Consider the following 24,850-nt stretch of genomic DNA (forward strand, 5'->3'; position numbering starts at 1 on the left):
TTACTGGTGTTGTTTTTTTGTTCTGCTTTTTCCCTTCAGCTTTTGAGCACAGGCAGTCTGGATGTGGACAGGGTGACTGTAATATATCAGGAAGCACTAACGCAATTCTTGACTAGACGAAACAGTGCCCTTACAGCCTCAATGTTCCTTGATCTTTTCAGCCGCTTCCCGGTAAGTGTTGCTACCTGCGTGGTACTCTCTCTTCCAGTGGCTCTGAAGTCAAGTTGTAAGCCTGGGGAAAGTAGGGGGAGAAACTTGCAATTTATTGCAAGGCTTTTAGAAACGGCTCTAAGATGTTCAAGGATCTTCACCTACTCAGTCTCCTAGTGCATGTCACTGCTGCAGAAGTGCAGGATCTCAGTTATGGTTTGGACTGGGGGTAGTGCATGGAGAGTGCAGGTGAATAGAAGGTTGCTCTTTATAGAATGCCTTAAGAAACCCTAATTTTCTACTCATATTCAAGACAATGTGGATGAACAAAGCTTGCACACAGGCAGCAGGGGCCAGCTAGTTTAAATAGCTAACACAGCTCCTGTCCAGCTTTGCTCTATGTGCACGCTCATTTTTCTTCTGAGGCTGTAGGACGTAGATTACACTCCAGTTAGACTCTGCAAACTGAATGTTCAAACAGTGTCAGTGTCCAAAATCCTTGAGGAATTTCCAGTAAACTTGACCAGTGCCTGGAGCTGGCCTGCCCTGTGAAGACAGCCAGTTTATAAGCATCAGGCCTTGGATCTGAATGTGGTGTAATACTTGAGGGGTTTTTAGGTCAGTGAGTGTGATGGAGCCAGTTGCCAAAAACCCTTTCTCAAGCATCACTGACCTTTTAGAACTGATGTCTGAAGGGGGGGTGGGAGGAGATGTAGGCTTGTGTAACTGGTGGGAAGATGAGCCATACTCTCAGGCTGGGAGGGAATCTATCCGAGAGAGTTCTTTTGCATACCAAGTTTTGTGGGACACCAGGCCAGGATGCCACTAACACTGGCTAGTGAAACAGGGAGGAGGGGGGTCCTGTGTTGCCCACTGCGGCAGCATGCTTAAGATCTTCAGGTTTGTAGAGCCTCTGATTCTGTTCCTTGCAAAAATGTCTTTTAAGTCTTTGAGCACATGCCTTTTATAAAGCAAAGGTAATGGTTTACAAGGATATTGGCCTGCTTAAAGCTAGGTTGTAACCACTTGCTAGGCCAATCTATTTTAGTAGTTTCTTACCCAAACAAAGAAGCCATTTTGGGTGGTCTCATTTGTATTGCCATCCACACAAGATGTGAGGTGTGAACTGTGTAGCAAACTTCTGTTCATGCCGAGTCAGGGCCAAACCTTCCACTGTCTGATAGATGGTGTTGGAGGTACAGAAGCAAGGTGTTTGTAGTCCACTTGCCTTCTCATTTCTTGTGTGATTTTTTGGATTCCTTGTGCCCCTAAAGCTTGAAGGATTTTACCTAGAAACATAAGTGCTTGCTTAGGCCAGATAAGAGGTTGATCAGACTTAGTACTTTGCTAACAATGATGCCTTCTCTGGAAAAGTTTGTTTTGATCAAGATGTGTTGCAGGAAGCAAGTTTAGGATAGCGTGTGAAGCTTTCCTCCTGACACAGTTGTTTCTGGCCCCTTTCTTCTTCCCCCCGCCCATAGTGTGCGGGTTCAGATCTTTCTCCAAGCTCTGGTGTTCTCCAGTCTAAGTCAGCATGTTCTCCTTTGCCACTGGGACTGTGCCGCTGCATGAAGTGAACTGCCTGTGTAAAGTGTCAGGCAGATGCAGACTTAAATCAAGAACCAGGCAGAACACAAGACGTGAAATCTTGGCCTGATTTTTCCAAATTAAGAGTCTTGTTGATTTTGATTTCACTGTGATCAAGATTTCACCCAGGGCTGGTGTGAGCAAAGCTGTTACTTTTCAAATAAGCGATTGGTGGTCTCTGGGCACTTCTTTCTCTTGTGGCATTTTCTCGGTCAAGAAGCCGTGTAAAATATAGAACGTTTTCCTTGAAAAACAAATTTATCTGTCAGCAAACTACTAACAGACTGGGTCTTTCCTTATTACAGATCATGTGTAAGCCATTAGTAGACACTCTTGTCAAGTCTGTCACTGCGGGAGCCAGGCAACATCAGCAGGTAAGAATGAAAGCAAACAAACAAAGCTGTATTGAACGGTCAATTGGAGAAGGCACTTAATCATGGCAGCTCAGATGATGCTTAATATGCTTATTGCTGCCCAGTTTTGAGAAGTGGGCTTCCTGGAGGGAGAGCTTTTGCAAGCATTGCCTTGCTGCTTCACGTGTGTGACTGAAATTGTGGAAGTGGCTTATGCGTTCACAGTCACAAACGTTCCTTGGTAGCACCTCTTTTAAAAACTGCCTCATTTAAAATCCTGTAGCTCGCAGGACTGAGGCTTGCTCGTTAGATGTTGCCTTCAGTCATCTTTACCTTAATTACTTTCTTATCGGTAAGATGTTCCTCTGTATTAATGCACCATGCTGTCATTCTGGTCCCCTAATACTAAGTCAAGGTTAGCTTCATGAGTCTGTTCTGTGCCTTGCCAGCTGTCTTGCATTTTCTAGGCCATGTGGGTCTGTATCTAGTTAGAAACCACCTGTACTATAGATCCGACTTTTAACAGTTGGTTGCCTGTGCCTGGCTAACACTAAGTGCATGGAGCTTTATCAATGAAGCATTTGCAGGGTGACTGCACGGCTCACTGTTGCAGGACTAGGGAAGGAGGCCTGTGTGGATTTTCACTGCAGCATCTGCTGCAGCAGGGGCGCCTTCCATATAGTTAATAACCAAACCCCATTTAGGCCAGTAGCATTGTGTCTTAAACTTTCCCACCCATAGCTGTAACATGCATCTGTCCCCTACAATAGTGCATCTAGACTGACCTTTCTGTTTCATAAATAGCTGTTTTATTGTTTCTGATGACTGGAGGGGATGTGGAAGGGTAGGTATGTGTTTACTCTAAAGCTGTTCTAAATTGTTAGTGCAAGCTGCATTTATTTCTTTACCCAACAAGAATGGCTCTGATTAAACAAAAAAAGAAAAAAAAAAGAGAGAATTAAGCTGTTAGTAATCTCAGTGGATAGAAACAAGGGTTTGTTACACAAATGACAAACAAATTAATTAGAAAGCACGTACTTGATCCTATCCTCAAGAGACCAGAACAGCATCCTCAGCAAACAGCTTCATTTATGTGGATATCTTTGCTTCCCACAGGGAATAGCACTGTCCTCCTTTCAGGGCTTCCGCAGTTATCTGCTCAAGCTTCATTTCCAGAGTCTGTTTATCTGTGGGTGGGAGGAGTGAGGAAAGACGTACAGTGCCCTGTGTGTGGGAGAGTGGGTAGAGAACATGGATGTACTATTGTTTAAACAAAGGCAGCATGGAGAGTAAGCCGTGTAAAACCTTTGGAATTTGGAGCTGCAGCTTTACATTTTTGCAAGCTGCTTCCTTTTCTGGAATGCTGACTTCTCCCTACCAAATGCCTAATTCATCAGGTTTAGGGTTAAACTTCCCCACTGATTCTCAGTGCAAATGTGCCTCAGTGGTGTCCTAGGGGATAGGCAAGCGTAGGGACAAGCAAGATGGGTGTAGGTGGCAAAGTGATGTTGTGCGTAAAGCAGTGGGATAGCTTCCCTGGAGATGCTGCAGCTCCTGGCAGCTTCTGGGACGGTGAGGTGGACATGGAGGGGCTTAGCTATTGCCGAGGACTATCCTAACTCAGATTCCTAAAGACACTGAAGGTCTCCTAATACCCTGGCCATGGCCAGCCCTGATGCTCCAGAGGCGAGTGGGTAGTCTCCCATTTTCAGCCCCCAAATACTGGTCTCTAATCATTAAACTATCTTAATCCCTGAGACATGAGGCCTAATCCTCCTTGTAACACTTCTGTTATTAATGCTGATTGTTCTGGCTGTGCCTGCTGTGTCTGTATGAACAGCTAATCCCACTGTGAGTTTAGCTCCTTGACTCTGCAGCTCCCTTTGGCAGGGAGTCCCCAGGCCCGTGCTGCGAGGGGAGAGCTGTGCTTTGCACAGGAAGGTGGAGGCTCGATGCTCTGGCCAGGTGTCTCGTGTTGGCCTGCTAACGGACCCCAGAGCTCTGGCCTGGTAGGGCTGCAGGGCCACTCTCCCAGCTGGTCCGTGAGAGGCCCTTCCCAAGGAGGTAGGGAGAAGTGGACTTACCTTCAGGTCAGGTTTCTTGGGTAGTTTTGAATGAAGGGAAAAACGGTTCGTGGGGAGGATGGAAAGAGGGGCTCCTTCCCCCTTCTCCCTGAGTAACTGTGAGTTTGTGAGAGCAGCATTGAGATAAGGAGGTCTCTTCTGTGTCTCCTCTCAGCCAGGCTGATCCCAGAGTTTTAAGGCAAGGTCTTGTGGCCGCTGGTGTTCATGTCCAGCTCTTACCTCAAGGAGCTCTGCTCGTGCTAGGGCCTCTAGTGTAAAGTAAAACTTGGACACTAAGTGACAGCCTTGCCCTAGCCTGGCTGAGCTTCTTCACAGCACGTGTTCCCATGTGCTCAGCAAGCTACACAGCATACAGCGAGGCGCGCAGCAAGGACTCGCCTAGGCTCTTGTCTGGAAACAGCACACCCGAACTGTGGGTGAAATGCTGTTCCTCCAGGAAACACAGGGGCTGTTCAGGCGCTGCTCAGCTGCCTTGGAGAGGAGCAGTCTGGCCTCTCCAGCCCTGGCCCTTTGTCCTGACCCTGGGGACCCGCTGTCTGTCTGGTGTCCGAGTATTTGTGCGATCATTCGCCCAAATGGGCACGAGGATGATTTGGCTGAAAGCTTACCTTCCCCTTGTACATGTACCCTTTTTTCTTTTGCTGCATTAGGTTTAACTCTGATCAATTCTCTGGTCTCGTCCATGGCACAGGGATGGTCAGCGCAGGGGCAGGAGCGTCTGGATGAAAGCTTCATCCAGTGGTAGCGTTCGTTAGCATGGAAGCGTGGCTCCTGTGAAGTGGGTATGAGGATTTTTGAAGCCGAGTGTGTCTGATGCGGACTGTTGGTTCTAGCTGATGACTTGGGCAGCTAGGTCTTGCGTTGCCCCAGCCTTTCTGGGCAAGCTGCCTCAGTCACCCACCTGTAAAAGGGGGAGAATAGCGAGCCCTCTGCAGCAGCACTGTGCCTCTTACAGACTTGGAGGTGCTTGTAGGCTGGCAGAGGGGTGTTAGGTGCCTTTCTGGGAGCTGTGTTGCTTTGGCCCGTGTGACCGCTGTAGAGAAGGGTCTCCTAGAGAGATTCAAAGGCAGCTGTATTAGAGGGTGCCTCTCTATGCAAAGCTTAGCAGGAAAAAACAAAAGCAAGCTTTACAAAATGATTTTAAATAGCCTGACTAACATCAAGTTAGCCCCTTTGTTGCTGTTCCCACGTGCCTAAAGCAGCAATACGGTTGTACACCTCCACAGTGAAGTACTTTGTGAGATCAAACAAATAGCATTTGGGGGGGATGAGCGCTCTTAAGGCAATTTTAAACCCAGCTCATAGTGGTTGGGTTGCTGTTGCTGGGTTTTTCCAGCTGTAAGCTCAGCCTGTATAGCCTTTTTTAAACGGGTGCGTTGAATTTGCAGTGGTCTAACTGAGATTGAACTTGAAATTGAAACTTGTATGTGTAGCCGCGGTCTGTTCTGGTGATGTCACTCCAGGTGCGGGGATGCCTGCGAGAGACACTGGTAGGACAGTTTCCCTTTTCAGGAGCTGGGCAGATTGGTGTTCTTTGGTGGGGGGGGAGGAAGGGCAGGGAACGCTTGATCTGGGAAAGGGAGATGTCATCCCGCCCTGAATTTGCTTTAGTGCCTGTCGGAGCCTATAGGTCAGAAACCTACAGGATGGAGATCTGTGTGACAGCGGACCTGCAAAATTGCCTTGTGTCAGGCAGTTCACGGGTCTGAGCTGGGTCTCCCTCCTCTTGTGAGGCCACCTTGACTGCAGGACGCTGTGAATTCGGCTGGTTGTTGGAGTGTGCTGTAACTCTCTGGCATCTGGTGCATTGAATGCGCGGTGTTACCCGTTTCGGCCGTTTGGATGGTTTTCATTTACTTAACTAGGAAATTTTGTGGGATTTGCTGTCTTTTTTTTTTTTTTTTAAACCATAACAGTCAGAATCTTTTTCCTAAACCCTTGTTGATCCTTGCTTTCCCATACATATAGGTTAAACCAACATACAATTTAAAGCTGTGGTGCACTGTCTTCTCACAATATGGACTGCTGCATGTCTGTGATCTGTATGAGTTGCACTGTTGTCTACAGTAGGAAACATTGAAGAGTAACTGTATGAAATGACTAGATTGTAAGTAGTTACCGCAAAGCTTTTCAAGAGAGCGTTTAATATGTGAGAAGAATGCTGCAAGTTGAAGTAATAAAAAGACAAGGTAGTAAAGAAATAAAACTTTTTGGAGGGTCTAATCCAGCTTGTTGGATGCAGCTCTGAGGAGCGAGGCCCTGAAAATCAATCACCCTATTTGTGGCTTGTACCTGCTGTAGCAACGAGCAGAAGCGTCTTCGCTGATGGGACCGTGGCACCAGTGCGCACACCAGAATCGTGCTGTACGCGTTGGCAGATTTGATAGCTTTCTCTTACCGACACTGAGCCTACACCTAAGTAAAGCGTAGCTGATGTTTTGAGAATCCCTTACGTGCATGCATACCTACATACACACGTGTGCTCTGCACAGATTAAGTACAAACGACAGCTGGGAATATATGCTTCAGTGATAAGACTGGAATCGGGAAACGACTCGTCATCAAAAACAGAGCTTGTGTTCAACCTCTGCATTGACCTAGTGCTAATAAAATGCAGTGAGCTTCTGACGCCGGTGATCCTGTTGGCAGCGCAAAGCCTTGCAATTAGCCAAGCAGAGTGTGCATGGTGCTAACAGGTGGGGGAGGCTTGTGTGCTGTTTTGTTGACTAAGGATATTGCTGTCAATCTGATGTCTTCTGCAAGCACTAAACGCATTCTCTCCAGTTCTGTTTGGAAATAAATGTGCGTGAGCTTGTTCTCACTTCCTCCTTCCTTAATGCAGTTTGGTCTTACTACTGCAATTGTTTTCCAGGAGACCCTGGCTTTCAGAATGCTTCCTTGTGCCTTGTTTCGGTGGGCGCAGTGTTGCTTTTTCAGCACGCACAGCCGGGTTGTTTTTTTGTGCATGTGCTGATGGAGTGTAAACTGAAGAACAATATGTGTTTAATTTAATGATTGTCGCATGACTCAGCTACATACCAGAACCCTCCTGAGCCTTAGGTGAGGAATGTCTTCCTGGTTTATTTTTAGCAGCATCAGGATTCTTGAGCGTAGCTGCAGTAACATGTCGTTCAGGAACTGTGTGCGGTCTTGGGCTTTCCCTCTGAAGCTGTAGCAGCACAAACCCCTTGGTGATGCATCATCAATTATGGTGGGGCTCTTACTGCAGTTCCCCCACCTGCCCCTCCGTACGCCGTACACATTCTCATACATGCTGGTGCTGCCAGAGGGCTGGATGAGTCAGTGAACTAATGCTTTTTCCCCTAATGATTAACTTTGTTAGTCTGAGGACGAGGTGACGAAGGAGAACATGTGGCTGGTTGCGCTGCAGTACCCACGTTTATTGCTGATGCAGGCTTCTGCAGCAAGCACGTGCTCGGAGTGCCAGCTATGAATTGTAAATGGGCTGAAGCAAAACCTCTCTGGAAGCCTGGACTGGAACAAGCACGCTTTTCCCTGAAAAATACTGCTTGTTGACCGGCAGGACGCCGCTGTGCAAAGCAGTGCGTGTGCACCCAGTAGGACAGTGCTCCCGACAGAGCATTTGCTGTGGTAGGAAGGCCTATTCCTTCTCTCTGAAGGGGATGATAAGTGATTGAGCTCAGAATTGAATTCTGATCTTCTGAGTCTTAAGCCAGTGCTCTGACCACCAGGCAGTCCTCCTGTTCCTGCAGCAAAATTTCATCGCCGTGACTCTTTGTGCAGTTGTTCTAGGCCACTGGATAACATCTCTGGAGCCTTCTTGATGTTCTGTGCTGGAAATCATCTTGTTAGTTGATGCACTAACAGGGTATTCTGTGCATTGTGGCGCCTTAAAATACAGCACCCGAGCCCTTTGCAAGGACATCCGCAACTCCCTGCTGCTCCTGAAGCAAGCTGAAAGAAAAGAGCGTTTTGTTTTCAACACGAACAGTTGAGCGTAGTTGTTTAAGCGGATGTTTAAGTGGTAACCTCTATAGGGAAACCTTTTAAGGGTTGGCTCTTCCATTGTTAAGTTTAATTAAGTGGTAATGGCTCTGTGTATCAGCTGTTGTGCAATAGCCTCTTAAGGGTAAGTGGCTCAACACAGGCTCTGCCTCTTTTGGGTTTGATGGCTGATGAACATTTTATTTATGGTCACAGCCAGTTTGGAAGTGAAAGATCTACTACTACCAGAGTAAGATGTTGTCCCCATCTCAGTTGTGCTGGCAGACACCTAGACCACTTCTAATCTGTAGCTTTTTCATAGGGTTTAGGTAGATGAATTGATACCTGTCCCTTGTTCTGTTCCTTTGGGAAAGACACTAGCGTGCATGTGTTTCAACACTCTCACTGAGAGCCGTTGTAATTACTTTTACACTGTGGCGGTGAATCACTCTGAATGCATCCCTGTGTTATTTACTTTTAAAGCTGTATTGATTGAGGATGTTGCAGTAGCTGGGAACATCATGATGCTGTATTTGTCCATCAAGTGAGTTTCTTTTTCATGGTTTGGCTAGAATTCTGCAAGGCTGATGTAAGCCCAGAGCTGTCACGAAACTGTTAAAAATCGTTTTACTTAGTGTGGAGATGAGAACGAGCACTGAAACAGTGTGTCATGTTTTGTCATAGAGATTTATTTACGTTTCAAAATATGCTTTTATAAAGCAGTCTGTGACAAGGAACCCTATAAGATCTATCTGATAGAGAGTATATTTTAGGTAAGTTGCTAATTAATCTTGATATTTTGGCAATCTTCTCAAAGGGATCAAACATATATAGAAATACTTTTACAGAACTGAAGTAATTCTGTGCCAGAGCTGCCATCATCAGAAGAGTAAAATATGATCCCGAAGTCCTGCCAAAATGGTCTTGGCCGGTTGACAGTTATCTGAACGGTTTATGTTCTCTGTAAATATCTAAGTTAAGAAGTAATTAAACTTTAATGCAGCAAGAGCAGTAAAAGCGCTGCACAGCATCAGAAGCCAGCACCCCTCTGCGTGCGTGTGGGAGTGCTCCTCCTCGTGCTGTGATAAATTAATGGATCGCTGCATTAACGCACCGTGCCTTGCCTGCGTTCTCACGCGTAGCTTCCAGCAGGTGGTATAGGAAAGACTTGGTATGGAATATTTTGCATAAGCTGTAACTAATACTGAAGCAAAATAAACCTGCCCAGGTGAGTACCAGCACCACTTCGACTCTACCTCCTTTCTGTCTGAAACGAGAACTGGTCTGCTGATGCAAGCCAAGCAAAAGGCTGTGACTGAAAGGTATCCCCCCTTCAAAGCGTCCTCCATCCCTTCTCCGCAGAGGTGGGATGTGCTGCTGTGCCCTTTGTAGAGGTGGCATTAGGCGTAGGGCTCATCCCAAGGGCCCGCTGAGGTGAGCAGACCTGCAAAGAGTGAATTACCCAGAGGCAGTGATGGCTTCTTTATGCAATACAGTGTTACCGTGGCTGTTGCCTGCAGACTTCTTCCATTTTGTCTCCCTCTGCCCCTCATGACATCCTTTCTCTAAAGACCTCTCTTCTTGCAAGAGAAGTCATTGCAGCTGGTGGGTGTACATCGAACTGACACGCTTTTGCCCCACTTAGTGTCCTGCTGTCGTGTTCCCATCTTTGTTCTGTTTAATGAGATAGGCAAGGAGATCCTGTGTTCTGTAAGGTAAAGCTGGACTAGGGGACTGACTGAGCCATCTGATCATGAGCCAGCAAAGCCCTGTGGCGTGTACTAACCCTAGGCATGTAAATTGTCCCTTTGAAGTCAAAGGAGAAACAGTTGAATGCTTAAGTGCTATGCTGGGTCAGGGCCAGAGTGCTCTGTGTTTTAGGACCAAGCTTTTAATTCCTAGACCTTTAGGACAGTTGTGAATGCGGATTATCACAGCCCAACTTTTTGCTTCTGAGAGCCGCACTTGCATTGGGAGAGCTCAAAGAAACTGTCTGCTTTCAAAGGGTGTTGACAGCATCTATAAATAGTCTCTGATGTTTTTGGAAAGGTATCTGATGCCATAGTGAAATGTAGCTGTCTGGGATGAATTGCTTTGTAAGTTGTGTTTCTCCTTCCTTTTCCTCTCGCTCATGTGAGATGACTGAAAATTTAAAAGGAGCTATTTAAAATTTTCAGCTCCCCCTGACTGCGGTTAAGCAGAGTGCTTGAAATCCCGACAGGAGTTTTTACTTACATTTGCACTGAGGACTTTTATGTGCTTGTGTGTTTTATTTCAGATGGACGAGGGACTCCAGTCATTGTGTCTGCAGTGGTCTCTCTGGAGCAGCATGCATATTTTTAGCTGTACTGTTTTTCCTTGATGGGGATATTTGTTGTATAGGTTGGTGCCTTTGAATTGCCCCTGTGGAAGTGTTTCACAAGAAGTGTCTAGCAAATAGACACCTGCATTGCCCATATGGAAATCCATAACCGTACCAGGAATTAGCTGACTGGCAAAAAGAAAGTGCCTTGTTAGTAGTCCTGGTCTTTATGCCCTATTCCACTGTGCTCGGTGCAGCACAGAGGGAACAAGAAAAAGTTCCTACTTGCCTCTTTGTTCTGCTTCCTTGGATATAAAAAATATTTATTCTATTCAGCTGTTTGTGTTGATGACCATGTAGTAAATCCTAAGTGACAGAGGAAACGTACTTCTCGTCTTAGCTGGGAAGGCATTAAGAAAATTAAAAGGTCACAAACAGTTTACTTGGTACTGTAGACACAGCTGCTGGCAAAAGCCATCCAAGGTTGGGACTGAACAGCAGCCTTAACAGCCTTGCATCTTGGAAGATGCAAGTCTTGCTGAGTTAGGTATGTACCGTATTGCAGTGATTTTCCAAGACTGAGTAATTTCCTAGCCTACTGAATTGCCATCTGACACGTGGGGAGTTGATAGTTTTTAAAAAGAAGAGTATTTGGCCATGAGCCACCTAGGTGCTTTCTGCCCCGCCTGTCAAACAGAACCCTTTGGTCAATTCGATGAGTAGATGTTTGTGTGGAACAAATGGGCAAAGTTTCCTTGGAGGCAAGGTCATTGTCATGTATTTTAATAACAGCTTAACAAAAAACAGGAGAGGGGAAAAAGTCTGTGGATGTGATGAAATGGTGACTATCGCAATCATATGGGCTCACGTTGCATTCATGCTACAAAATATTTTTAAAAAACAGGACAGAATCCTGTTTCCCTGAAGTTTTGGGTAATATTTGCTGCTGTGTTTCCATGGGGCTATTGCAACTTCGTTTGGGAAATATTGGCAAGTGCGTTGGAAGGTTGTTTTGTTGGCAGATGAGAAAGATGAGGGCTTCTGCAGTGTAAAATGAAATGCTGACCTTGGCAGTGGGCAGTGACAGAGCTGGTCTGATGAGCTCCAGTAGAAGGTGATAGGTCCTTTTCCTGTTGTTTTTTAGGGGATAGGGTTTGGCCGCTTCTATCTCTGGTTTCCCTAGGCCTGCGTTAAGATACCAGTCTGCAAAAGTTATAAAGCACAAGAAAGAAGTTAGGATTTCTGCGCAGGATTTCTGAGCAAGCCCTAGCAGTACAGGAACTCAAACCCACGGCCCTTGTGCCCTAGGGCAACGTGCCGCCTGTCATGTCGCGCCGCTTCTCTCAGTGCGTTCTGCGAAATGAAAAGATGCGCTGGCGAGCCTGCAAAGTTCAACCCAGTACAATTCTCGACTTTTTTATTTTGCTTAGCAATGCTGTTTATTTCAATGTTCCAAGCTAACAATTTTACTGACGTGAGAAGGGTACTTTTTTTTTTTACAGGGCTTGAAAGGTAAACTTCAGTAGTTGGCGTTTGAGCGAATGGAATTCTAATTTCTCGTTATCTGCTGATAAATGTTCTTAAAAGATGAAAACCTTTGTCCTTGCAACAGCAAGGCTGTGGTCTAGTGAATTGGGGACTGCAGCTAAAAGGCAGACAGTGCATAGGCAGCATGGGCTTTTTTTGAATACATACTGCTCTCAAAACTCATAAATTATTAAATTTGACTTTAGCAAAGTCTCTTTAAATAGGCTGCGTTATGCAGTAGCTGCTTTCTAAATAGCCTAAGAAAATCCTACTGCATGTCTCTCCTTATTTGGGGAAAATTGGCCGTGTGGTGCAGAGGAGACGTCTGGCTTAGAAAGTGTTGGGAGGAGCACCCATAGTGGGGGAATTGGAGGGGGCATCTTTTGGTTTTGGTCTTACAAATGTGTGCAGGTAGCTTGAGGTGCCGCAGGAGTTTCTTGGTTTTTGATGATGTGTATGTGAGTAAAATCAAAGCTGCCATAAAGTCAACATTGACAAAGAATTTATAGGGTGCATTTTTTTTTTTTCCGAGAAGAAAGCCAGGATCAAGAGAAAGGATAGTGCCCCAGAAAATGATTTCATAAGTTTTCATGATATATGGCATGGTTTCTTTGAACTTCAGCTCCTGGGATGTTCTGTGAGAATCTGCTTTCATTTCTTTTCTGCTTTCATTTTGTAACAAAAGGACATTTTTAGCTCCCTTATTCAGACAGAAGAGCTTGTTGAAGCAAAGTGGGAATGCTCTAAAATCAACAGGCCCGTATTAAGAAACCAAATTGTCTTGGACGTATTTTTATTGTGATTTGTTTTTAACTTTGGAGAGCAGTGCGTTTGGGAGTGTGGAAGGAAATAAACATATTTCCTGTCTTTTTTTTAAAAAATTATTATTATTTTAGTTTTTTAAATGTGCAAAGGGAGAGGCTTAAATGCATTGCATAGGATCCACTGCTGTGTTTTTATTGTTTTGGGGTTTTTTTTTGTTTTGTTTTGTTTTTGCCTCTGATCTCAGTACACGCTATGATACCAGTATTCCCCATAATTTTTCAGCCCTGTTCCTCAGGGCATTGCAGAGAGAACAAGAAAACATCACTGCTCATGGGCACTAACCTACGTTCTGCTACTGATTTATCTTGTTTTCTCATGCAAGTTGCTTAACAGTTAGGGCATCTTTTTATTTTTCAAGAATTTGGGATAATAAGCTATTGACTTTTTGGAAGGAAACATTAAGGCCGATTGGCCCTTCCGATATGGTAAGTGGTTACCCCAGGGAGAAATGAATCTTTGCGCTCACCAAAGCAGCAGACCAATATATGGATTGTTCTGAATGGATTGCCGTGTCCTGAGGGTCTGCTGTTGGCCTCTGGTGGAAGAAGGGCATAAGTAAATAATGTCTTCCCCCAGATCCTGCGTGCTCACTAGCTGTATTTTTATTTGTGTGTGATGACATGTTCAAAGCTAGTTTCTAATGCCACCAGCCAGGCCTAGCCCAGGAGTCCAGTGTGTCATATTGTGTATTTTTTGCTTTGAATGCCTAAACGTCCTGCAGACCCTTCATCTTGGGCAGAAAGCCTGTCAGTGAAGGCCAGTATTTAATGTGCAGATATCCTCTGAAAAATTGCGGTGTCAAATCTTCTCCCTGTGTGTACTGACTCATCTCTGCTGCCTTTAAAGTCTAATAACATCTTATTTCTGTCGCTAGCTTCTGCTAGAACGTGGTGACCATAGGAAGGAGCTTTGATTCTTTTCTATCCCAGCTGCCACCAGAGCGGTGCTGAGGTAGGAGCCATACCTGAGTGCAGAGCACAGATGTGCTGTAGCGACCCTTGTCCTGAGCAGGCTCTCACCCATGGCTTCCTCTGGCTGGACAGGTACAGGGTGAGGCTTTTCCTCTGACAAGAACATCCCCCAGAGCACTGTTTGCAGAGGAACTAAGCACGGAAAAATCCGCTCCTCAGTAGCAGTGGAGAAGGTGCTTTCTAGTGATTGCAGAGTCCATGGATAGCCAATAATTAATGATGTTTTAGGGCATAAAGAGACTTTTATGTATGTGAAGACAGTATGTATACACAGGTCTGCCGGCAAGCTGCTCCAGTGTCTTCACTACTACTCCTAGGTTTTCAGCTGGCTTAAGTACATTTAGAAAAACATGCGGGTGTGACTTTTACAGTGAAGGCAACGATGGTGTTTACCAGCAGGATTAAGGCTAACATAACTGTACCGTAGATGCAGTTGTGTTATATAAAGGCAGTTTGTACTGAGCATAGTTCACTCTATTTCTCAGCTAGATTGAGCAATGGTGGTTTAAGTGCTTCTGTCTTGGAATAGCTCTTTTCATGTTGTGGAGGAGGAGGAGGTGCCAGTATAGCTAATGCCAGTATAGCTAATGTGACAAAACTTTCTGCAGTGTAGACAAGTGCTCAGTAGCAGCAGAATGAGATTAGCAGCCCATCTGATCGATGCAGCGCCGCTATTCAGAGCCGTGGGAACAGGAGTGAGTGCAGTTGTATACATTTCTGAACTTCCCTTTGCTGCTGCCTAAAGCCGGACATCTGAGCCATGAGTGAGGAAGTGTATGGAAGATAGTAAAGATTAAAAAGGGGAGGTGAGGAGGAAGAGTCGGTTAGAAGGGTAGAAAGATGAAGATCTCTTTGCATTTCTTTCCAGTCATTTTTGCTTCAGTTGCTGTCTTCCTGGGAGCTTTTGATCTTTTTCAGCAAGTAAGGTAATGAAATCTCAAATCCAAAAGCAGAACTTCCAAAGCAAGACCAAGATCTGAGAAGTGACGGCACCGGTGTTGTAGTTGTGTGTGGTTTTCCCCTACTTGCAGCCATGTTAGCAGAGATTTCTAGCATCTCCGAGACATTGGTGCTGAGGCTCTCTCATGTGGGGGAGACACCCAGCTCCCTTGCTACCTCTACGGGCTTAGCGCTCCATCAAGCAGGCGACTGGCAGGCGATTGCTTTTCTATTTTCTGCTTCTCCTTGAGTTCAGTACTGCTGGGGCTGGAAAGTTGGCCTGCGCTGGGAATCGCTGGGCTGTGTGTTCCAACGGCTTATAAAGCCACAGAAACCCTTGTGTTTGCAAACTGCTCTTTAGTTGTTTTAGAAACTAGCTAGAGAGAGGGATGGTGGCTGTTTCAGAGGTTTAGAAATAAAATAATTGACTTTAAAAAAAAACGAAATAAAAAACAAGCTCTCTGATAATTTTTTGCGCTCAAGAAAGGCCTAAACAAATAACCTGCACCTGGTGTAGGAGCAAAATGTGTCTTGTGTGTCAGAATTATTTTAAATGTGGTAATATGCAAGCTGTTGTGAGTTATTTAAAGGATCCCAGATGGAAAGCATCCTGCCATATTTGTGGAAATCTGCATTATTACAAGGGAGAAGGAACAGGTACAGTCTACTTTGGATGAAACCGGGTTGCGGTACTGAATGGCTTATATCAAAATCCTGAAAACTGCAAGGAGAGCTAGGATGTTTGGTGGGAGTGTACGGAGCTAGATCGCCTTATTCATCAAAGGTTGTAAAACGTGATTTAGGTGTCACTTAAATGCTTTACATATTGTAATTAACCAGCCTTGCAAAATTTTTCTCGTCCGTTTGTCGCAGGAACTTAATTTAAACTGTAAAATACCATTTGTTCTGATGGCTTTTTGGCAAGGCGAATTCGGCTCTTGGGTGTGTACCTCTCCTGTTCGGTGGGTTTTCAGCAAGGCCATGCTGAGTGCTCCTGAGCATCCCTTGTGGATCCCTGACCGTTCTGCTTATGCTTTGATAAGAGCAGATTTCGGTGAGTGTAGTAGTTGGGGACTATTAGCTACAGCAACTTTACGCTCTAGGATAGACTTGCTCCTTCCTGGCCTGGGAAGCCCAGAGCTGGAAGACCCTGCAGGATAGATTTTCATGGTCTTTCCTGGGCCGGTGTGAGCTTGATCTGGCCGCGCTCGCGGGTGCCTGGAGTCTGCGTCGCCACGGGTAGCACGGCTTTCCCGCTGCCACGCGCGGTGCCGGCGCTGTCGCACATGGGTACGAGCCCCCGCGGGCGACAGGTCCTGTCGACAGGAGCTCTGCACGGTTATTATGGAGACGCTCAGGTGTCCTGGCAGGGGCAGTGGTCCTTCGTGTTGTAATAACAATCCTGTTTACCCCAGAAGGGACTAACACTTCCACTCTCGATCCTTTTAGTTGCCAAAGCAGGCCAGCTGCTCCATTGCCTGGGTGTGTTTTGCTTCAGCAGTGCAGAGGAGGCGAAAAATTAGTGTTTGTTCTCAAAAATAGTCTTGTTAAGCTGTATTCAGGGCTTTGTTTTACCTCGTCCCCTTGAACTGAAACACGGATGAAGCACGTGTGCTTGTGCCTTGCGTGGAGCGCTACAGCCGCAGCTTGTGCATTGAGGACAGCTGATTTGGACCCAGTTGTCTCTGGGTTTCACATTTTACTCCTCAAGCCTTCAACGAAGATTTTTGTGTGTTTTAAGTAAATAGTTGCTATTTGTTGCTAGTTCGGTGACGATACTGACTGAGGATTTTGCAGGATCATTTTTGGCGTGTACTTAATTTAGGAAAGGGTCCTTTTAGGGTCCTTTTTTTTTTTTCTTTTTCCTCCCTTCCGCTCCTCTCGGCTCCCCCAGAGAATTTGCAGTTTGCTCCCGTCGAGGTCAGCGGGCTGTGTGAAACTCCAGGCTTTAAAGTTCATCACGAGTTTAAGTACTCTGTTAAATACTGTCACAACAGTTCCTGGCAAAGTCGACTGTCTTGCCAGCAGAGTCGGAGGGCTCAGTGGGTTATGTCAATCTTTTATGATTTTGATCATAATGTGTTAAGGTACATTAGGAAAGTGTTGCATATATGTAGAGCATATACTAAACTGCTGTTGCTTCTGTATTGCAGGCTGTGAATTTGCTCTACGGTAGAGAGAACACCTGTGTTGTGGGCCTGTTTCCCTTTCACTCTCATACTTGGCCCTTTTGAGTAAGCTCTTGAGCTCCAAGGCTGTTCCTGACTTGGACTCTGCCTGCCAAACCGTTAGCAAACAGACTTACAGGCACAGAAACGGTACAATGCACAAAACAAATGGGGTAGAGAAATGAAAAACGAGCCCCGAAACTCCAGACTGCTCTGTTGGAGCCTTTCTCTCCATCCCACACCCAACGCACATGTCAAAATAGAGCAGTGGAGCTGTGGGGCACTCTATGGAAATGGGGCAGTTTGGCGCTTGCTTCATGGCTTTGTGTGCCATTCGTTTTCTTTTTACGGAAGCTTTGACGGGGGCTCCAGTTGTCCTGCTCGGTGGTAGTAAACGGCAGGTTTTTCTCCAGTTATCAAGGCACTTGTTAGCTGGAGCTTGGTTTTTTTCATGTTGTTTTGTTTTAACATGCAACGAATTGCAGCTGGCTGGGAAACTTGACTATTTCTTAAAATCAAAAGAAGGCTCGTTTAGGATTTCCCACGTTCTTGGCACATGCTCCTTTACCCCAGCTTTCGGGGTGACATCTGTCACGAGTGCAGCGTGTGATTGCAGTCCCCGAGGTGGCCGTGCTGAGGCAGCGAGAGCTGGAAGGGTTGGCAGCACAAGGCTGTGTTTAGACTCAGAGCTTCAGCTAAGAGCCGAGTGTGAAAGCGCTGCTGTTCCTGTGAGCTGGTAGGTTTTGGAGGTAGATTTGGAGGAAGTGCACGGTACGTGAGCATTGCTTTGGGTTTGCACCAGTGTAATTGAGACTGGAATTTGACTCTTCCACTGCTTTGTTGTGTGATGTTATGAGAACATTTAGCTTTTGTTTTCTTACCTGTTTTTAAGGAAGGGTGGAATGAAAAAAGGTCTCCAGACTTTGGAAAGTGAAAACTTCAGTATCTGTGATTATAAATGCTCTTTTCCCCTGCGTTGGATTTTGCAATGACAAATACTAGAGAGGGGTATTTTAAAGCAGAAGAGGAGAGCAAGAGATGTATTTAGTAAGAGATGTATTTTGGAAACCCATGTGTTCAAATGGGCTTGGTAGGCGAGAATTTTTAGAAGTGCAATTAGTTTTTGCCATGTCCCTGTGGTTGCAGAATAACCTTAATGCTGGAAATCCTGTACTGAGGGCTGCAGTTATAATGCGTACATTTGCCAAATTGGATGTGCTGACAGGTCAGGTTATGCTGTAGCCTTGCTGCTGTAGCTTGCATGCCAGAAAGGAGACATCTGTGCTCTGAAATACCAGTGGTCTTTGTGGTGTAATAGCACCTGTATATTTTTGTCTTCTGGACTTCCAAGAGCAGTGAAATGATCCGCACTAAAGCCTCTTCAGTCCTAAATGGTAGTGGCATGCTTCGTGGTGATAAAACTGCATCTGCAATGCAAAAATGACAAGAATAAGGTGGGGACGATCCAGCTTGGTGCCTTTGGTAAGTATTTAAACTCTCCACTGCTACTGTTCTGCTGTGTGAGGTCTGATGTAGCTGAACGAGCGTCCTGGTCCAGACCTAACAAGACTATTCCTGTACTGCCACGTGCTTCAGGCAGGCCAGTTAAATGTATTGCCCCTGTTGTGTAAGATGGAAATGCCACCTTGGATTTGGGAAGGTTAATTAGGTGTAGCCTGCAAGCTGCTTTGAGATTATTGGACAAAACGGCTGTGCGAAAATTCAGACTTTGTGTCTGCAGTGCTGTGATGTGGCCGTGTCTTCAGTTTCTCGCTCCTCTGATGGTGACGCTGATTTTGGTGTCTCCAATGGGAGTGTGTTTGTGTGGTATCTCTTTTTCGCTTGCCTGCAAAGCCTCTTCCAGCTAGCCTTGCAAAACACTTGGGACTGGGAAAAAAAAAGCATTTCTCCTTGCATCAGAAAGAAGTGTCTTCCTATTAACAGTGTGCTTTTCTTTGAAAAAACATCCTTGAATTTAGGTCATGCCTCCATCTCTTGAACGTTGCAAACATTACCTCTACATAATTTCAAAGGGTTGTTTGTTTTTGGCTTTTCTCCTTCCCAACTGCGGTGATTGAAAGACACCTTGGTCTATTCGCCAGCTGCCAGCTCTCCTGGATGGGGACTTGGAGAGGTGCTATTCTGACCTCCACGGCTACACCTGCAGCAGGTGTTTGCTTTCAATAAAAAACAGTGGCTGAATTGGAAGGGGTTAATCCGTTGCTTGCCTTTTTAAATAGTCACGCTATATGTCTTGTCCTTTACTGAGAAGGGCAAAGGTATGTTGTATAACCCAGCAACCCAGGCAGATTGCTCCCCTTTTGAGCTTCTAAATAAGCTAGGTGAGCACATCTGGGAATTACCAGCACATCGCAGTTACTGCAGGGAGCTCGGTTACTATTTCGGAAAGAAATCTTGAACATTTATACTGAGTGGCATTTTGTGTAATCATTGTAGATAAGACAGAAATAAACAAAGCTGGCAGGAAAACACAGGGTCAGCGCTATGGCTGGTTATTGTTTGTTCTCTTCTCCCACATGGACTGATAATGAGCGTTTCTGCCTCGTTTAGTCATATGGTTGAAAGATATATGTGGGAGTATATGTATGTAACTGCTATCCTTGTTTGAATAGACTGCTTTTATTTATTGTTGTACTATTTTATAGTCTTTTTTTAGCTGAAATTAAGGAGAAAAGGCTTTGGTTAGGATGGGCTAACATCGTACACAAGATGGGCTGCAGCATTCCCCCCTGCCCTTGAAGAAAAAAGCTATAATATGGTTCTCACTGCTTGTAGCTCTTTTCACGCGTTTCCATTTCAGAGGTTGTACATATGGGGGTCTTTCCTTTCCGAACCAGACTAGGGTTCGGTAGCTGGGAACTCCTGAGTCTTCTGCTATTTCTGACGGTGTGTAAAGTGTGAAGGATCCTTGCTTCTCATAGGGCTGTCAGGAACTCGGCAAGCTCTATTTGGCACTGAGCAAACACGGAGAATCCTCTGTGGTATCATTGGCAACAGTGTTGATCTGGCAGCTTCTAAAAGTGCCAATTGCTTGGAGGATGTTCCAAAACATTAGTGGTGCTGGGGAAGGGGACCGAGCTGGGGTGTTGTTGGGCTCCAGGTCTGTGCTGGATCTTCTGGGAGTACTTTTCCAAACTTCAAATCATTCTGTGAGTTGATGGCAAAACATGTGCAACTGGTCCGTATGTCACATACAAAAGGCACATCATGAACACGTTAAGGGTAGATGATAGCCTGTGAGAAATTTGAGGGGTTAATAGTCTGATGCCAACGATCTGTACTAGCTGGGATGGCCTGCCTCCTTCTAAGGAGCTGTGTGTGTGGTCTCGCTCTCCAAAAGTCTTGGTCGGGAGGTAGGAATTGGCAGTTTGTGCAAGGTCAGCACCTCCTCTAGTTAGCACATGGACGGCTCCTGACTGCTTCTGAGGAAGCTATAAGAGAGTAGGCAGGAGACCGGCGTGTGACCTGTACATTGGGAATATTTCTTTTTACTGCTGCTCAGCAAGAGGAGCGCTGGCATCTTGGAGCATGAGCTTATAAAAATACTGCTTTGTTTGGTTTTAAGTGTGTATGTGTGAATGAAGACGTTTTATGAACACATCTTGCACATGTGTATTTTCTTGCAGAACACAAGTAGTAAAACCTGTTTCGCAGAACAGAAAACTGTCACAGGAGCACCACTGAATGACGGTAGCTTGTGTTTTCAGAAACGACTAGCAATGGAAAGAGCCTCATTCTGGGAGAGAGCCAGCTTGAGAAATCCTCTGAACAGCCTCATTTTTAGAAAATGTTGAGTGTTGGGGCTCCCAAAAATCAGTCTGCTGTGATGTGTCAGGACGGGCAGGCAAGATGGCTCATCACCTCCGGAAACTCTGGCTCATCCTCCAAAGCCGGTGCTGGGTGGGAAATGAACACTCACTTCCAAGCGCAAAGGTTTTCACACCTCCAGTGTGTCTACTTTCAGCAGCGTTATGTCCATTTATTTGAGAAAATAAAACAAGGAAAATGAACTGCAGAGAGAGAGCTATTACTTTGTGACCTAAAGGAAAGGGTTTGTAGAGATTTGAGTCACTTTGGGTCTCATCTTATTTGCTTGCACAGTGCTCGTATTCTTAGCTCTACTAGGTGATAAAGAATATGTTGCCTGGAGAAGTTCCTGGAGGTCATGAAAGTGATTCCTCTCCGAGTATCTAAAATCCTCTTTGTGAATACCGCTGGGGACCGCTGTTCTGCGGGGAGCTAATGCCCTTCCAGCCGGGGGTTTGACATTGCTCAGGAGGGGCATGAGCTTGTGGCTGAAAGTCCGTTACTGAGGACCACTAATTCCCAAGCTGATGTGGCAGCTTGGTGATCCTGGTTGCTAGATAGTTTACCCCGGGTATGTTTACTTGTTAAGCAGGCTTCTGATGACATCCAGGATCCTTTATCGCGTGCCGATAAATGCTGTGAGCAAGGTGTGATAGCTGTGCCCCTCTAAAGAAGAATATTGGTGCCTCTCCTATTTTGGTTTGAACCTGCTGAGCTGGGATGACATCAGTGGGAGAAGTGGGAAGTGTTGTTTCTTAGTGGTTATATCATTGGACTGGGACTGAGGAATTGGGTTTTCGTTTTGGTTTAGTTTCTGCTCATGATTTTTCTGACTGACTCATTTCAGTTCTTCTCCCTGTGGTTTAATTTTCTCCATTTGCAAAAGGAGTTAACTATACAGTATGCTCTGGAAAAGTAGACTATATGAGAGCTATGTGTTAATTACTGACTCCAGTAACAGAAGAGTCACCGGCTGGGTGATAAATATGATAACCTTACACTACAACGCACCATGGGTACTGGGCGCTGAGGAAATTTTAATTATTAATGTCACATTTGTTCTCTGGTTGAGCTATTCTTGAGGTAAAATTGATTCAACCAACAAACATCTTTTATTATCTTTTTACTCTTTCAAATGAGAAAAGGGGCTCACACTTGGTACTAAATCATCATCGAGTGAACAAACTGTCAGGAAACACAGGAGTGCTTTGATTACAGCAATAGCAATGTTTTAATTACCTGAAACAAAACTTATTTTCTCTTTGCTTGAATCTAATACGAACTGGAGGCATGAAAGCCATATGAGTGCGACAAAATTACTAAAAAGTGATAGCAACAAGGAGGATTCTCAGAAACTGGGGATTTTGACTTCCTGATTTATTACGCACAGAAGGTTTTTTTTTTTTTTCCCTTTTAAATCGTTTTCATGCTTAATGCTTACTGAGGCCTAAGTCCTTTTTAGGGTCTCTTCTGCTAGACCAGCGTTTGAGTCTCAGGTGTCGAGAGCCCCTTGTTCCTTTGGATGGCTTTGATTTTCTTTTCATCTCCTCTTTTCTCACTGACTTGCAGTGCTCCCAGCCGCTGCTGGCTGGTGTGATTCCTGAACAGTCCCGTGTCACTGTTGCCTCTGGCCCTGAATTAGCGTCTTGAGTACATCTGGTGCCCTGAGATACCTTCAGGGTTACTCAAACGGCCCCTTCTCTTTGCTTTGCACCCATACGCAGTATGAATGTCTTTGGTAATTGCCGAAGAAGAGATGGTGCCTTGCCTTGAGGTTTATGACCTGCCTGAGCCTTTCCGAATGAATTATGGCCTTTAATTTACTCCCAGGGTCACATTCTCTTTGTAATTGCACTGAAGTCACTTTCCACTACATTTGGTACGTGCATGCAGCCATGCCATAATTTCTTCTGCAAGACACAGCCTCCCCATAATAACAAGAAGTGTGTAAGCGTGGTTGCCAGGAACGTGGCATTAGGACTCGCTCTCTTGTTAAATCAACATACATCCTTTGGCGTGTTATTGTTGTTTTCCACCCGTTTTCCAACCCCCCAAGTAATGAACAGAATTGCTGTTGGTGAATGAAGGCTTGTTCTGTATGCATAATTCTCTTCCTGGGCGATACTGGTGTAAACTGGAAGTAAACGTATGCGGATCCATCGTATTAGCACCATTATAACACAAATATGACCTCTGAAGTGATCCAGTGGAGGGCTTGTGTGCAATGTCCTGTCCCTGCAACCACGGCCAGCAGCAGATGCTTTATTATGAAAAGACTGCATTTGGTGCCTGTGGGATAACTCAGCTTTGAAGTCTTCAATATGTAGTTTTAAGCCTCCTAATACAAGTTTTCTAGGTTGCTTCCCTTGGACCCTGGAGGTATCTGGAGCCCAGGTTGGGAATTGCGATGCTGATTTTTTTTTTCTGAGGGCTCTTAGACTTTTGGTCTCAGTGGTGTCTTCAGTAAAGAGTTGGACAAACTCTGCTCAGCTGTTGTCTCTAGGGTGGGTTCAGTTGCAGTGTGTGGTTAAAAAGGGGCAGCCCTTGCTTTTTTTGGGCAAGATTAATTCTTGATATAATTCCCAGGGATTCTTGGTATTTATACCTGTATTCAATTTAGGCCTGTGTGATGACAGCTGGAGGCAGCAATTTGTCTTTATACGTGGGTAGGCTGACTCCATGCTGTTAAGAAAGTGCCCCCTTTAAATCCGCTAGACTATTTGTGCTAATCCTTATTAGTGTATTCTCATGTGTTTCTATCACTTGCTTTTGTGCTTTGTTGCATTTTTCCTGAACCTGAGAAAGCCTTACAATAGGAAATCTGGAGTAGAAAAGGACATGGGAGAAGATTGCCGATTGCTGTGGGTTTTCCAGTGGCTACTCTTGTCTTTGCTGTGCTAACGTGTACATTTAATGACGGAGTTTGACTCCAGGGCAAGGCTGAGTGCTGCTCTGAGCAGGACTTTCCATCTAGGTTTCCTTTGAAATGGAGCATTTGCTACCCTGCTAGCTTTTATTTTTGTTTATTTGTGCCTGCTGCATTCGTCAGGGCGCAGTAAAGGGTAGAGTCACACAAAGGGCTACCTGGAGACTTTTGGAGACTGAAGGTGATGCACTCAAACCAGCTACTAAAACACATTTCGGATACTAACACCTAAATCTAGAAGACGATTCTAGATCTACTAGATCTAGAAGATCTAGTCGATTTCCTCCCCTTTGGCCCATTTAAATGCATGCCTTAAACCAAAACCCTCCAGTGAGGAGGGACCCTAGCAGGGTCTGGAGAGCGTTTCCTAACATAGTTTGCATACGTGTTGGGGAGGATATGTGACATCTGCAACGTGACGTTCTGCAGCCCTTGTGCTCGGCTGTTCGTTTCAGTGGTGTATGTGCATTGGAGGCACCTTCCCGAGAAAGCATGGGGTTTCACCTCTCCTCTCCCCTTTCTCTTTCAGGCCCAGGCATGTTTGCTTCTCCAGAAGGTTTTACCGCTTCGTGAGCTGAAGCTCTCCGTGACAGAGGAGGAGTGGGAGGATCTGATCAGAGAGAGCATCAGCCAAGTGACGGAGGTAACAGGCTTCAACGCGTTAAAAGTATGGATAGCACCTAATGGATGCAGGCACGCTCCACTTAACTGATGTTAGTAGAGTTGTGCCTGCCTGCACCAGGTCTGAGTAGGGACTCCAGGGTCTCCCACCAGGATTAAAGCATTCTTGTAACGCTGCTGTTCGGATATATTTATATAGTGTGTCAGAAATGTGCTTGGTACAGCTCAGCAGTACCTGCATATGGATCCAAGAGATAGGGCCTGAGTTTTAGAGAATATACAGAGTGCAAAAAATGTGTCTGATACAGCTCAGCAGAGCCTGCAAATGGATCCAAGACACAGAGCCTGAGTTGTAGGGAATATACTTGTACAGGCCAATTTTAGGTGGCTTTCAAAAACAAGTTTTGAATTGGAAAGTATCATGGACATTGACTTAATTTCACACAGTATTATGGAAGTTCTATGTCTGGATAAACTTCTGGGCCAGAGAGAGCTGCGGTCTGGATCCCTAGACTTCAGCTTCCTGGTACGTTGCAAGCCTTCTGAACCAAACTCTCTTGCTAATATTGTTAATAGGGAAACCCTAAAATACAGCGGCAAATA

The 24,850-nt window shown here is 45.4% G+C and overlaps 1 protein-coding gene across 1 annotated transcript in view; it reads left to right on the plus strand.

Annotated features, from left to right (window-relative positions):
• MYBBP1A (MYB binding protein 1a) overlaps positions 1-24,850 on the plus strand; it is a 60,993-nt gene that overhangs the window by 20,986 nt on the left and 15,157 nt on the right. The window contains exons 22-24 of the mRNA XM_068910450.1: positions 40-171; positions 2,043-2,111; positions 24,156-24,269. Coding sequence (XP_068766551.1) covers positions 40-171; positions 2,043-2,111; positions 24,156-24,269 — 315 coding nt within the window. The remainder of the gene's footprint in view (positions 1-39; positions 172-2,042; positions 2,112-24,155; positions 24,270-24,850) is intronic.

Source organism: Struthio camelus, chromosome 16, assembly GCF_040807025.1.
Source record: "Struthio camelus isolate bStrCam1 chromosome 16, bStrCam1.hap1, whole genome shotgun sequence".
Lineage (NCBI taxonomy): Eukaryota > Metazoa > Chordata > Aves > Struthioniformes > Struthionidae > Struthio > Struthio camelus.